Source organism: Protomyctophum bolini, assembly GCF_963924005.1.
Source record: "Protomyctophum bolini genome assembly, chromosome: 3".
In the NCBI taxonomy this organism is placed as follows: domain Eukaryota; kingdom Metazoa; phylum Chordata; class Actinopteri; order Myctophiformes; family Myctophidae; genus Protomyctophum; species Protomyctophum bolini.
This window is the reverse complement of record NC_137864.1, coordinates 45,889,543-45,905,559: the sequence shown is the minus strand read 5'-3', so window position 1 is coordinate 45,905,559 and position 16,017 is coordinate 45,889,543. Positions and strand designations below refer to the sequence as shown.

General features: G+C 44.3%; 1 protein-coding gene across 5 annotated transcripts in view; it reads right to left on the bottom strand.

Moving 5' to 3' along the window:
- LOC308312860 (SH3 and PX domain-containing protein 2A-like) overlaps positions 1-16,017 on the bottom strand; it is a gene marked incomplete at its 5' end in the record, with an annotated part of 152,271 nt that overhangs the window by 14,496 nt on the left and 121,758 nt on the right. For 4 of the 5 annotated variants that reach the window (XM_080759609.1, XM_080759610.1, XM_080759612.1 and 1 more), the window contains 6 exons: positions 242-361; positions 1,058-1,107; positions 1,533-1,547; positions 2,279-2,503; positions 2,941-3,191; positions 6,962-7,079. In XM_080759609.1, the coding sequence (XP_080615735.1) occupies positions 242-361; positions 1,058-1,107; positions 1,533-1,547; positions 2,279-2,503; positions 2,941-3,191; positions 6,962-7,079 (779 nt within the window). The remainder of the gene's footprint in view (positions 1-241; positions 362-1,057; positions 1,108-1,532; positions 1,548-2,278; positions 2,504-2,940; positions 3,192-6,961; positions 7,080-16,017) is intronic. The other variant, XM_080759611.1, reaches the window with a different exon arrangement.

The window sequence follows — 16,017 nt, the reverse complement described above, 5'->3', positions numbered from 1 at the left end:
AGGGATGTTGCATGGTGAGGGTGGTGGCTAGTACTAACAAAAGGGACTGGGGTTAAGTATGGAAGCACTTAAAAACAACAAATACAAATTTAAAATACAATCCCATCTGGGGTGAGCAGCTGTAAAATATGCTGCCCAGGGTTGGGCCCTTACCACAAGCTTGTATGTATGTATGTATGTATGTATGTATGTATGTATGTATGTATGTATGTATGTATGTATGTATGTATACATGTCTTACATCAGCCTTTTGTCCTCCACGGAAACTGATGCCATCAGAGATGTTGGACTGGAACTCGGCTATGGTGTAGTACTCTGCTTCCACAGCAGGGGGCTCTGGTGGCTTGGGTAACTGGAATCCCTGTGACAAGCATCAGATGAGAGCAACTTTCAGCTCCAAGCACATTTATTCGCTAAATTAAAGCTAAATAAAAACAAAGCTACGATGACTAAAACTATGACTAAATATCGGCCTGCTGACCATTTTGTCTACACAAATAAAAACTAGTCTAAAATGTTAGGGAGGGACCAGTGTAAAAGACGAGTTATTTTATGCTTGGTTGCAGGTGTCGCGGTCCAAACATAGCCGATCTACAGTACAAGCGCACAACACACACACACACACACACACACACACACACACACACACACACACACACACACACACACACACACACGCTCTGCAGTTCTCTAGTCTATAGTCTAAGTGACACTCGAGTATGAAGGAATATGATTAAGGATTATGTCATTATGGTAATCTCACACTTCATAATGGCACACACCTGACCATTCCTGTAACTGTCATTAGTCCTCAAAAAACAAATGTTCCAGGGGCCACTAGGGGGCGCCCCGCGAGTCGGCAGTTGAATATCCCTGATCTACAGTACAAGCTCACGACGTGTTGTGAGCTTGTAGATCAGCTATTTTTGACACACAGCCAAATAACAGTAACAACTAATCACTGTTGTGATTACACAAAAAATGATGTGTAGCTGATGATCACCATTAATAAATGTAAAAGTACTGAAACGTCCTGTGCTGACATTTTGTGTCTTACCAAGTGAGTTTCTCTCCTTGGAGGAGGTTTTTGTCTGAGGTTTGGAGATCCTGTTAGAGAGAAATAACAGAAAGACTTGCAAATTAAAACAAGAATGACATTTTTGTCTGCCTTGAAGCTACGTCTGGTGACATCTTAATTCGACACAGTGCGGCGGTGAGAAATGGCTGCCAACAAACCTGCGCCTGTGATTTGAAAACTAATCTTAATCTTTTGAATTTTTTCCACCCACTTTTAGCCGATTCATTAAATTTAGATGTCTCCCGACATCAGACATGAGGCAGACATGTACAGTATATGAAAACAATGTTGTGAAGACCAAGTGCACACACACACACACACCCAAACACCTCCCCGTGTTAGTGTGTGGTTAATTAAGACACCACTAAAACCAACCAACCAAAATTAGTGAAAGAAACGCCTTTTTGTTATTTCTCAAAAGCCACAAAATATAGCATCCAACCTAATAGCTTACCTATGGCATCAAAGCCTAAACAAGAGAAGAACAACAATATTGTAAGCTCTTGTCATATGATAATTATTTTACACACTATGTCTGAAACATATATAACAGTTATTAAACAGTACAACATTCAGCCACTAGAACTAGATGTCCCACTTTTACAACGCCACTGTTGCATAAGGTTCGCTATTTCCCTGTCGATTTGTATAACCTTGTTAAATAGCAACGCGATGGCTGCCTCATAAGAACATGTTTAGGGGGGAAAAAAACTCTTTACACAGATCGGTGAACCAATATCATGCGCTACCCGCCCCTCTATACCAGAAAGCACGCTGGCTGGGCCAGGCTACATAACCGCTCCACATGCTACCCGCCCCTCTATACCAGAAAGCACGCTGGCTGGGCCAGGCTACATAACCGCTCCACAAGCTACCCGCCTCTATACCAGAAAGCACGCTGGCTGGGCCAGGCTACATAACCGCTCCACAAGCTACCCGCCTCTATACCAGAAAGCACGCTGGCTGGGCCAGGCTACATAACCGCTCCACAAGCTACCCGCCCCTCTATACCAGAAAGCATGCTGGCTGGGCCAGGCTACATAACCGCTCCACAAGCTACCCGCCCCTATACCAGAAAGCACGCTGGCTGGGCCAGGCTACATAACCGCTCCACAAGCTACCCGCCCCTATACCAGAAAGCACGCTGGCTGGGCCAGGCTACATAACCGCTCCACAAGTCCACCATAATGGTTTACTCACCGATCTCCACGCGGTGCGGTGCCACGCGGGCGACAGCGGGCGACCCCGGCTCCGCTCTCCCTTTGCTCTCCTGCAGGGCGGCGCTGGCTCCCACCAGCACGCACAGCGGACTGTTGGTGCCGTGGCCGGAGCTCGTGGCGCTCAGCCGCCGGCCCGTCTCGGCGTTCAGGTCCGAGCTGCCCGGCATCATGGGAAGGCTGATCTCGCTCTTGGTGATGTGGCGCTCTGGGCGTGGTGGAGGCAAGGTCATTACAGGTAACCAAAACTAACGAAATGACGGCATTAGAAGAAAAAAAAACATTTTCGTTAACCCAACTAAGTAAAAAGTACAATAAAAATAAACGATGACTAACTGAAAGTGTATTGTGTGTTTACAAAACAGACTCAAAACGCATGTGGTCTCTGAGGCTACAATCTGACAAATAACCGAAAGTATTAAAAAAAGTTAAAAAGTTAAAAACCTAAAACTATTAGCATTTTCTAAAATAAAACCAACTGACCAACGAACTAATAAAAACCAACAAATCCGCTCTAGAAACAAATTCAAACGAATTCAAAACTAACTAAAACCAAACTAAAATATCCAAGAAGAATGTCTAGAAGTATTCTAACCTTGGGTGGAGGAGGAGGTGGTGTTGGTGGTGGAGGTGGAGGTGACTAACCTTGGGTGGAGGAGGAGGAGGTGGTGTTGGTGGTGGTGGTAGTCGTGGAGGTGATGGCGGCCGTGCCCGCCTCGCCGTCAGCCTGGATGTCCTTCTCGCTGACGGACTTCTTCTGCAGCAGGTTGCTGATCTCCATGATGTTGCCGATGATCTCCACGGGGCCCGTCAGGGTCTTCTTGCGGGGCGACGAGAAGTCCTCCTTCACCTTCTTCAGGTAGGAGGCGGGCGCCCAGCCTTCGGTCCCTAAGTACCTGCCAAAGGCACATCGCAGGGTGAAATCAGCCCTCAATGGCTTCTGACATCAAAGCATACCCCTACCCCTAATCCCTTCAATAAATATCTGAAATATACCCCTCCCTTACTGGGCGGGGATTTTCTTTCAAAATGTCTTAAAAAAGAAAACAAAAAAGGGGTTGTACCCTGCCCTTTTTTTCTTCTTCCTAATTATTTGTTCGGCCCAATTTCGTTTGTTTATTGACATGATTTGTCAGGAGTAGAGTTGGCTTTCTCCGAGGCTTTAAAGGTCTTTAAATAAATACTTTCTGAAACGTCTACGGAAAAATGTATGGGAAATTCTCTTCCAGGACGCTCGTCAGGGGCGGGCCTGCAACGCTCTATTGCCTTATAACCTTCAACCTTCAGGACTAGTAGTTAGTACTAGTGCCAGGAGGTGTTCCACCCAACACCAGGGTCTACATATCTCAAAGCATAGCTAGAGAGAGACAATGTGCTCCAGCCACTGCACATGTACTACATGTTTGAGGCGCGCCAGCCCCTTCTATGTCCAGCTTTGTCCGTTTGTGTGTACTACACCATAGCAATGATTTGATTGGCTGAGCACCCCATGACGATGATTTGATTGGCTGGGCAAAGTCGGTATTGAGGATAAAAAGTGAGGCTAGAAAAGTGAAGACGCAAATTGTGATTGGCCCGGAATTAGATGATGCATGATGATAAGAGCACCCCTCACTTCACAGGGGTGTGATTCTATATAAATGTACTGTATACTATAGACCCACAGGGGTCTATACTTGGTCCCCTCCTTTTTTCCCCTTCCTACACAAAATCTTACAGCCCAAAATAACCAATCTGTAAACTCACAATATGTCACGTTGTAATGTGAGCTTGTATAAAGATCTGCTATGCGATGATATGTTTTACAATGTTTGCCGAAGGCTCAGAATAGAGACGCGAGGGTTATGGTTGTTAAAAATGTGTTCCAGATTTCAGTTCAAAGTGTAAATATGGCGCCGTGTAAACTGTAAAGCGCCCAGATTTAGCCGCTCACCATTGCTGTGCCATATTGTTATTTTTATTTGCCATTATGTAACAGTAGGTTGGCAGGCACACATGACTGGCATACACACACACAATCATTAACATTATGCACATAAGCCTTTAGACTGTATAAGCTGAACTAATACGCTGTCTGTTACAACAATATTGTAATTGCAGCGTGGAAGGGATATGGCCTGGGGCTGATACACAGACTATAACGCATTTTGGGCGGGAACCCCTTTTGGTGTTAGCCTTGTGTCATTCTTTAGCAATTGAAAAATAGCAGATCTACAAGCTCATAGCGCGCCACCGAGTGGCGCGCTACGAGCTTGTAGGTCCGCTATTTTTGAAAAATCAAAGAACGACTGACATACTGTATATAGGAACATAGCTTTTTCAGAAAACTGTTAGGATTTAAGAAGGCATTTTGTAGAATCGTTCCCAGGTCAAAATGGGATAACATACATAACCTTTTATCACTCATCATTAGAACGCTTAATGAGTCAGCATAAAGGCTTTGTGAAACAACAACAACAAAGATTCCAGATGTAAGCGGGTCGTGGGGCTGCTGGTGGTGGGACAGTGTTGATGTCGTCGACTACCTCTCTTTCACTGACGAAAACTAAATGGAAACTAAATGAAAACTAAGCTATGACGACTAAAATGTCATCAACAAGTTAAAAGCTAGACTAAAATGTTAGGAAGGGACTAGTGGACAAGAGATCCAGTCATTTTACACTTGGTTGTATGCTGAAAATAGCTGATCTACAAGCTCAGAACGCGTCGAAGCGCGGCACGCTCGTCACGCTGTGAGTTTGTAGATCGGCTATTTTCATCTGTTGCCAGGCCTCTATTCCGATTCTGACTGGAGTAAAGGTACACGACTCAACACGAGTATTGTCATCAAAATATAGCCTACTAGAGACTACCTACCAACATAAAAATATATTACAAAAGTAAATTGTACAATATTCTTCCTCTGAGATGTAGCAGAATAGATAGAATAGAATAGTGGAAAAATTGACATACTGAGGTAAATAAAAGATACATCAAAACTGTACTTAACTACAGTACTTGGTTACATTCATTTTCATCACTGTTTTTCTTTATTATTTGTTTTGCTTGTTTTCCAACTCTGCTGGTGTCTCATACCCACTGTAACCACCAGGGGTCTCTATAATAACAAACAAACGGATAGCACAGAAATGCACTGTCCAAAATGGCCCACTGAGAAAAGCATGACTCACAAATCCATGGAGAAATATAATTCATCGTTATACTCCAAAACAGTTCACTGTGTGCGCGCACCGGATTACCCTTCACTACAAATATTCTACTGTAGCACGTGTGCGTGCCATGTATCTGTGTGTCTGTGTGTGTGTGCGTGCGTGCATGCGTGCTTGCCGTGCCGTGCCGTGCGCGCGCAACAGATGTAACAAGGTAGCATGTGCAAATCATCAGCAGTGCCCCAGGGGCCATGAGGAAACTATACAACTGGCAGGAAATGCATGTTTGCAAACAAACACATACACACGAAACCACAAATGCACGACGGCGTACAAATTAATATCAACAAATACATGTGTGCGACGTGCATACAGGTGTATGAACACACACACACACACACACACACACACACACACACACACACAGGGAAAACGACGTGAAGCTGTGTTAATGGTTTAATTTCTGTAAGAATTAGGCCCAGATGAGAGCTATAAGCAGTCCACACTGGCTTGATCACCACTCTAAAAATAGACGGCAACACTCTGTGGAGCCGTTCACTTTGAAAGCAGATGGTCACAATGAACACTCACATTAAGGAAGCGTTTCAGTTGAGGCGTTTAGCTGCAGCAGCCTAACGGTCTGCATGCGTTCGTTCACTTCAAGGTTGAATGCTGAATGCTGATCTCTCTTGCTTTCCCTTTGCAACGGGCTGCGGCTGAGGCTCTGAGCAGAGTGGTACTGATCAGTGTGGGTCCATTTAGAACAGTGGTTCCCCAAAGTGAGGTACGGGGAGGGACCCCCAAGGGTACTTGAGGGAGTTCCAGGGGGTCCCCTGCAGCTAAATGATGATGAGGAACCAAATGGACGCTTAATATGGGTCTGTAACTCAGAGAGTGTATACAAATGGAACCAAATGGACCCGAGATAGAAATTCCATTAGATGGGGGTCCATAGACTAATGTCAAACTGTGGGTCATTGAAATTAAACGGGTTGAGAATAACTGCTAAATCCGTAAAATTCTTCCTTATGGGTGTCCCTGGCATATATTTTTCAAATGGGGCTAATTACTAGTGTCAATTTGGGGGATCCTTGACATAAAAAAGTTTGGGAACCACTGCATTAGAACCACAACTATAACCAGAACCAACCCTGAAGGTGGAGGTGTGAAGGAAAAAAGTAATACAAAAAAAAAGCTAAAATTGCTGATCTACAAGCTCACAGCACATTGCGATGTGACGCGTTGTGAGCTTGTAGATCGGCTAAATTCCTATTGTTCTTTCTAATGCGTTCTGAATCCCCCCCCCCCCCCCCCCCCCAGAACAGGGCCCAAATTAGGTTCATAGAACTTTATCTGAACCCGAGCACAGTAGCCGAGGGAAACAAATCCAGAAGCTGTGAATATATATATTTGAATTACTATAACAACACAGTTCACTGAAGTTCTCCTAGTGGGACAGAGCCTCACCTCACCAAGCTGCTAATAATCAGCATGGATCACTTGGAGATGGTTCTCACCTGATGTACCACCAGCCCTCCAGGTTCTTCTGGATGACCTCCACGGTGACCCCTTTCTCAAAGGTGACCTCGTCCTTCCCTTGACTGCTGTACGCCTGCACCGTCATGTACTTCTCCTCTAGAGGGCGCAAAGAGAGACAGAGAGAGCGAAAGAATTAGAAATCAGTAGTTCTCACACTTTCAACATGTTTCAAAAGTTATAAAAAAAATAGACAGATGTACAAGCTCGTAACATGGCACAAAGTGACACACGAGTTGTGCATCCGCTGTTTCTGAATACCCGACACAAAAATCAAAAGTGACAGTGAACACAGATGCTTTGCTTTCCCAGTTTTGACGGGTTAAGTCATTCTCAAAAGGACTCTGAGAGTGTACATTTTGGTTCCATGTGTACACTCTCAGAGTTAAAGACCTCCACAAGAGTCCATTTGGATCACCCTCAAGGAAACGTGAGGGTCCCACGAGAACCACCGAGCAAAATCAAAGTTAATAAGCAACATAATTGCAAAGTTGAGAAACTGTAGCTCTAAGCATAAGTTCAATGAGGAAGATCTCTCGCCCACACTTTCATCTGTATTATTGCTGGGGACGCTTCCCAAACATCTCCTTTCATTCACAGCTTGAAGTGGAAGCACTTCTAGCCAATCTGCAATCAGGCAATAAGGCGATTGGACTCACTATACACTAGTATTACGCCTTTAAATATCACTGCCTCTGACTTTGTCATTCTCTTTTCAGCGAGCAACGAGCAACCTTTTATTGAGATAAAATGGTAAATGGTGCATTTATATAGCGCCTTTATCCAAGGCGCTTTACATAGATTGTGCATTACATTCACCCATTCACACACCGATGGCGGTAGAAACCATGCAAGGCACCAACTAGCACATCGGGAGCAATTAGGGGTTCAGTGTCTTGCTCAAGGACACTTCGACAGTAACTCTGGGGGAGCCCGGGTTCGAACTGGCAACCTTGCGGTTCCCATCCAGGCACTCTACCCCTGAGCCACCGCCGCCCCGAGATGTATACCCGAACAGACTACCTCCATCATACCACCGACAGTCCGACGCGCAATAGTCCGACACCTTTCCCCAAATCGAACACTAAACCGCACCCGGAAGCCACCGGTGAGGGCGGGAACCCCCCATTATGTTATACTTTAGCTATTGAAAAAAAGCAGATCTACAAGCTCATAGCGCACCACCGAGTGGCGCCCTACGAGCTTGTACAGTAGGTCTGCTATTTTTGAAAAATCTTAAAAATGCGGCACAAATCTTTGAATATATATTCTTTCAGAGCGAAAGCCACATATATCGGACTATTAGTACGTGGGACTAACGTATGTGTCCTCATAGCACCATTGTATTGGAGATAGGAAGTCAAGCCAGACTCTTTAGTCTCTAGTACTCGTGTTACAAACAGAGAAAGTACATCCTGAGTGACAAGAGCTGCTCTGTAGTTAATTATATGCAGAGGGAGAGTCAGGGAGTCAACATGAATGCAGTGTTGTCATCAAACAGGCTAACCTCCAGAGGAAAACGGCACAGTAAATGTGCGGTGAGGCCAGAGGCACAATGGGGATAGGGAAAAATATGTTAAGTGTGACCTACTTAAGAGGCTTTCTTCATACCAACGTACAACCAACCTACTTCCATATACTTATCGCCCTCGTCCTAAAATAACAACACGCCGTGGCGTTGCGTCATCTGATCGACCCCGTAGAAGAACGGTCACAGCCACTTTGTTCACCGTGCATCAGAATCTCGTGGTTCTCAAAGTGGGGTCCGCGGACACCTCAGGGGGTCCCCCCAGGGTGTCCCCAGCTAAATGATAGTTAGGAACCAAATAGACCCTTATGAGTGTACAAAATGGACCTGTGAGGGTCCATTTGGTTCCATTTGTAGATTCTCAGTAAGATTAACGAAAGGAGAAATTAAAAAACACAAGTTATATGGAGATACGAGGTTTCTGCCCAACGACAGCGATATGCCGCTCATATGCATTTTCTTTAGCCGTGATATAAGGAAAGCATTGCACGGTGCTTCCTAGGGAGGAATGAAGGGATGGCTGATTTGATAGGAGAGCGAACAGGAGGCTGTCAAAAAGGAGTGTGTGTCTGTCTGTGTGTACGTATGTGTGTGTGTGTGTGTGTGTGTGTGTGTGTGTGTGTGTGTGTGTGTGTGTGTGTGTGTGTGTGTGTGTATGTGCGTGCCTGCGTGCCTGCCTGCGTGTGCATGTGTGTAATGGGAAATCAGCTGTGGAAGTCTGTAGGGGGAAACAGCGCTTGTAGTAGCTTGCATCATGAAAGTGCAAAAGAAAAGGCTGACTGACCTACGTATTTCTTAGCATCTGATCACACTCTGTAATGACTAGTTATAGCAAGGTGACACTCAAAGCACACAACCTCCTCTTTCATTCCCAAGACACACGGTGGACTGTGTGAAAGGGATGGGAGGGAACAGGGGGATTTTTGAGAGTAGATGAGGTGATGTAGAGTTGAGCAGGGCAGTACAAACCCAGGGTGGGTCAGGGAAGTGAATCTAGTAGATCAACAGACTTAACTATTGACAGCTCCTTTTGTCCCTCCTCCCCTCTACACCACCAGTTGTTCTCAAACCTTTTCACGTGAATTTGGCCGTGAACCCTGTTCTGAAGAAGCTTTGTGCCAGGAACCCCCAGAAGAGAAGATGTTCAAAATGACGCTAAGCTTGTTGTGGTTAAGGACAAGGTCCAAAATATGGTATATTCATACCATATTTTGTCTCACAGCGACAGTTGGATGGCGATGACAGACTGTATGTGCTGCATGCGTATGCTTACATCCATCCATATGTACAGTAGTAGACGTGTTATGTATCCAGAGGCTGTACAACGTTCCTCTCCTGACTCCAGAGCAGCTGAGGTCAAACACATGTGGAGCGCTGTGTGGAATGTCTGGGCCTGCAACTAGGCAAGAGCAAGTGGTGAGTGAGAAGGAGATGGGTGTGCGTGCGTGCGTGCGTGCGTGCATGCGTGCATGCGTGCGTGCGTGCGTGCGTGCGTGCGTGCGTGCGTGCGTGCGTGCGTGCGTGCGTGCGTGCGTGCGTGCGTGCGTGCGTGATATACTGAAATTGTGAGGGCCAAAGCATAGTAGAATTTGAGAAACAGACATTGATAGAACCATGTTCCTGTTCCTCACAAGATAAATGGATGTTTTAAATAGATAAAATATACATTTACATGTACATGCCTGATGCCCGATATATACTTGGTTATTGTCGCACACCGGAAATAGCAGACCTGCTATTTTTGGCTTTAGGTTTAGAGTTAAAAATGACCCCCCCATGGTAAAATGTTGATGTCCTCACAAGTGTTAGAAAATAAACCACGGCATATCCGACATGCGAGAGTGAGTGTTTAACAGAGGCACTTCAACGGAAAGTTTTATGTTTATATAACGCAGTTTAAAACGTCGTGAAACATTCTCTTCTTTACAGGTGTTGACGGAACGGCGTGAATCTTGTGTGTGTATGTTTGTGTATATGTACGGATGTGCCATGTGTCAGCGCGACCACATATCTGTCAGAGAGAAAGAGCTTTGTTTTGAGTGTGTGTGTACGTGTGGGTTTGTGCTGTACGCATACATTTATCTTTGGCTAGCGGAAGCGTACTGTACTCGTTCCAGCATGTCTGTGTGATTGGCCCAGCTGTCACACAGCGGACACGGAGCAGTGAGTTGAGTGGGCGGTCAACAGCGCGCACGCACGCATGCGCGTGCGTGCGTGATATACTGAAGTTGTGAGGGCCAAAGCATAGTAGAATTTGAGAAACAGACATTGATAGAACCATGTTCCTGTTCCTCACAAGATAAATGGATGTTTTAAATAGATAAAATATACATTTACATGTACATGCCTGATGCCTGATATATACTTGGTTATTGTCGCACAAGATAAATGGTCCAGGTCTTCGGCGCACTCTATTGTGTAGACCTCTTGTGAATTAAGTAATGCAGATGTTTAAATCTTAAATTTTTATCCCACGATTTTGTAACCCAGTTTTCTTTTCACCCAGTGCCAATTATCTAATGTAATCCTGGGCGCTACACTTCCTCTGCCAACCTGGGGGGGGCCACCCGGAATGCCCTCACTGGTTCAACCACTGGTTGAAGCCCTCACTGGTTCAACCACTGGTTGAAGCCCTCACTGGTTCAACCACTGGTTGAAATAGCGTATATCTACAAGCTCACACCACACACGTTGTGATCTTGTATAGATCTGTCAGCAGCTGGCACTAATATATGCACACACACACACACACACACACACACACACACACACACATGTGGGAAGGCAAAGCACGGACGCACACGCACAACAACGCACGATAGCATCAGCCTGCGGTTTGGATCTTTATTTAACAGGATTCATTTACTTCAGCGCCAGTGTGTGATTCGCTCAACAAAGTGGTGCTGTTCAACAGAGCTATTGAATTAAATTGTTCCTCTAGTAGTTCATATACAGGTCAAAGAACTCATCAAAGGCACTGCTGACTTACTTCACACTGGCTGTGATTTGGGCTGTTATGACATGCCCATGATTAGGGATCGGATGCTATAGGGTTCATTTGGTTAGCAAGTGGTGGTAAGTAACTAAGCAAGATTTTGAGGTATTTGTACTCGGAGATAGATTTTGATTATTAGCCTATTACAAAACATAGATTACCGACTTCAGCCCTACAGTATATACAGTATATACACGGTACATTTCAGTCTCTGGAAAGTTACCGATCTACAAGACTGTGAGCATGTACAGTAGATCTGCTATTTTCAAAATATTTTTGTACATTTTATACATTTGAAATCTCGCGAAAAAGAGAGTACTTTTCCTTTAGGTACTTGAAGTACATTTTGATACCAACACTGTGGTACTTTTACCTTTTGAATTCCTGACTTTTACCTGAAACAGAGTATTCACCACTAGCAACAACATCATCGTCGTTGCTGTCGGGCAGAAACATCTTATCTCCATAATATATACTATAACCTTTTGTGTTTATCTGGTAAATTAATGTCGTACTTGATCATACTTACAGCGTCGCACAAAACTAGCAGATCTACAAGCTTTTGGATGGTCGGACGATTCACATACCTCCCGATTCATTACGATATCGATACCTATAGGGTGCCGATTCCACTTATATTGCGCTTCTTAAGTATATTGCGATCCGATATTATATATTGTATTTTCCCAAGTTACTTTGCTTTTTATTATACTAGAACATGGACGGACGGTGGATCTATGTGTGTCGACACATCTGGAATAATATCCAGGGATTAGGTTCCTTGGCCTGCAAGCGTCACACAAATGTTCTCTTGGGTTCCCTGGCACAAAACCACCTTTTCAGACGGGGGTCCGCGGCCAAACGCCTATCAATTTGGGGGTCCTTGACATGCCTTTTACTGACAGCAGTCAATTACTGCCATCAGAAAACCAGGAGTAAACTAAATACAACCTCACTTAACAACTATAACACGCTCCGTAATGTAACTCGAGTGCTATGTGTGCGAGGTGCCGTTTATGGACAAAACCTTACATGACACCTCCTGCTGAGCTGACGCCCCAATGAAATGTATGTGTCAGCAAACGGGCAGGGAGATCAAACAAGTGCTTTTTTTTTCATCCATTAGCCAATTATCATCTCCGGAGTCATAAAGTCTGAATGATGTCTTCATTGCTCTTGTCCTTTTGCCGCCACAGCTAAATCACGGCGCATCTCGACAAGCGTGCAGAGAGCTGTTAAATCTTCACTCGGTCCATTCTTATCTCGGCCTCCGTATAATGCATTATATTAGCTGCCTCACAGCTAGAACCATGCACTTAAAGGGTTAGTTTCGATTTTTGGACTTAAAGCTGTAGGAAATACTATACTGGCCATTAACACCTTGAGGGCCCGGACCTATTTAATCCATTAATAAAATGTGCCCATCGTCAGCAAGTGCCTCTAGTCTAGGCTGTAGAGCGATGTGGTCAGTTTTCATAGCACTAATTTGGGCACATGACAGTGCACTTGAACTTGACGGTGATTTACGTCATGGGCCTGATGGTGTTAACCCATTCTGACCTGAGATCAGATTCATACGAGGTTTCCACTGGACACACACTGGTCTGATTAACCCATTCTGACCTGAGATCAGATTAAAAAAAACGTCAGTCGTTCTTCGATTTTTCAAAAATAGCAGACCTACAAGCTTGTAGCGCGCCACTCAGTGGCGCGCTATGAGCTTGTAGATCTGCTATTTTTCAATAGCTAAAGCATAACATGATGCTAACACCAAAATGGGTTCCCGTTCAGAATGGGTTAATATAGTGGTTACAAAAGTATTAATTGATTGCCTGGGTCACGTGGTGGGAGTTCTGCTCTGGTTTTAGTGAATATTAAGTAGTTCCGGGTATTTGGTGGGGGTCACGCATTAACAATTAATTAATCCACAAAACTAGCTTCATTTGTATTGTTGACCCATTTCTACCATATAGAGCAACTTCCGTTCAACTTTGACCCCCCCTGTTAGATCGCGTGATATAAGAAAAGATAAAATAAACAAAGCACCCTGGCTATTTTGCAAGGTATGTGAGGTATGTTTTAATAATTATAATTTATCCAAAACATGAATTCTCCAAAAACAGACTTACAAATTATAATATATATATATTTTTTTTTGGAGAATTAATGTTTTGGATAAATTAACAGTATTTTACCGTCAGTTGATGCTTGATGTAAGTGAAATCGCTGGAGTGATTAGTTTATGTCTTATTGAAAATGTTTCAATCACTGTGGTGTAAAGTTCAATCTCTCAGCGCAGCATGAAGTGGCACACTGTGAGCTTGTATAGATCTGCAATTTTTGAACACGAAAATCCAAAATGACAGATGCTTTCACGGTTTTAATGGGTTAAGCGTATAGCTTATACTTCATGCTTCTACGTGCCAAGCTCACAGCGTGTTGTGATGTAACATTATTTTCATCATTACAGTTGCTAAATTAAGCATCAATAGGCGTGTTCCCACTCATGGGAACACGCCTATAGGCCCTTCCATGGGGACCTTCCATGGGGACCTTCCATGGGGACCTTCCATGGGGATCCTACTGACAGGATGGGGGGTACGAGATCAAACATAGAAGGAAAGACAGAGACCTACAGTACGTGTAGGAAACTAGAGAAAATACCACTTGGGGAGAGCATGAAAGAGTCAAGAGGAAGGAAAAAAAGTTAAAACGAGTTTCCAACATGACTTCAGTCAGCAGTCAGTGCGGCTTTCACGGTGGGTTTATTTTGTATGATGGAAAATAGTGCTACTGGTCCAGGAGCAGTTAGTTATAGGTCGCATGCATGCAGCGTGTGCCAGTTATCTTCTCCTGCCAGTTGAAAACTCCACTCCGTCTCCTTGACTCTCTCTGTGACCCTATGGCTATAAAGATATGGCGCCACGCTATCCGCCACATGAATCATGCCAGCCACACACAACTGCTCTCTCTGCAGAAGCAAAGTCACAATGTTGTCGATAGACATGAGGCTATATAAGGCACTAGGCAGGGAGTCACAAATATAATGCTGTGGATAGACAGGCTATAGGCACTAGGCAGGGGATTGGTAAAACATGCACAGGAGGCTCAGCAGGGGAGTCGTCAAACACACTAATAAACCACTGGGCAAGCAGAGCACAGTACCCACTTAGACCACTTCACCACTTTTCAACCTATCGTTGTATAATTGGTCCTCCTCACTAATGATCAGGATAAAATTACTACTGCTACTCGGTCTGTGGAGAACATTAGTGAGGACCAATTATATGAAGATAGGTTGAAAGGTGGCGACGTGGTCCTTTAATGATTAAAACGCTTGACCAACATATTAGTGTAGGTTGCCTTTCAATCAAACTATTCTCTCGTATTTTCGTAATGAGCCCTATTTTATACTTTCAAGAATAGCAAACATTATCTAATAAACTCGGCAGGCTTGACATGAGACTAGAAGATGACCCAGTATCAACTAGTATCAACACTTTGTTGGGGAATGCAAGCAATTGAGAACACGATGCAAAAGCAATCAATATTATTAAAAACAAAACAACGCAAACAGATAATGTATGTCTAAAATGCATACGTGCAGCAGTGCAAGGAAACAGCTGCCGACCTGAGTCTGCAAAGTGCCACGTTCATAAGGAAACAAACTACCTTGTTAAAAGAAAAATCCCTTCAGAACATGAACACATTTTCATGGCCTCATTCTGCAGTGGCGACAGCTAGCCTGGTGACTCATGCCTGTTCTACAGAGAGTGGATGATGATGGCCTGCGATGTCTGTGATTAAAACCAGCTCCACTATGTGGGATTCAGCCCCACTTTCACACTTTTCCATCATGCCCGTCTTAGCCAAGTCTCCACATTATCCTGGGAGAGGTAGATAGCATTAGCTATATATCCCTGCTGCTGCTGCTGCCACTGTTGAGAAACAAGCAACCACGTCTAGGAAAATAAGCCCAAAAGAAGCGACTAGGCTAAAAGAGTAAAAAAAACAAGATGTACTGTAATGTACTATTTGAAAATAGCCGATCTACAAGCTCACAACGTGTCTCGATGCAACGTGTTGTGAGCTTGTAGATTGGCTAGATTCAGATTGGCTAAAATATTGGAATAAGATATTTTGGAAGATTTAAAAAAGTTTGGTGCCAGGGAACCCCCGTATGATTTGTGGTGGTGTTGTTAGAATGTTTCAAATCAAATCCTCCGAAATCGTGAAAAACGACATACTATAGTATGCCCTCCGAGACCATGGACTATAGCCTTTCGCTTTTCCGCGATTTGGACAAATACATATTAATTTGCTGGTCCATTCACCATTCACCAATAACGAGTAAACAATAATTAGATAATGTGGAAACAAGACCACATACTGTACATGTATGCAGCTACGCTGAAGAAGCAAGTGGCTTATAACAAGCAGACATGGCAACACTGTCTGCTTCTGCTGCTGCAGACCTGGCTAACAGCCTCGCCCTGGAGGTAGGCCCCCTGGAC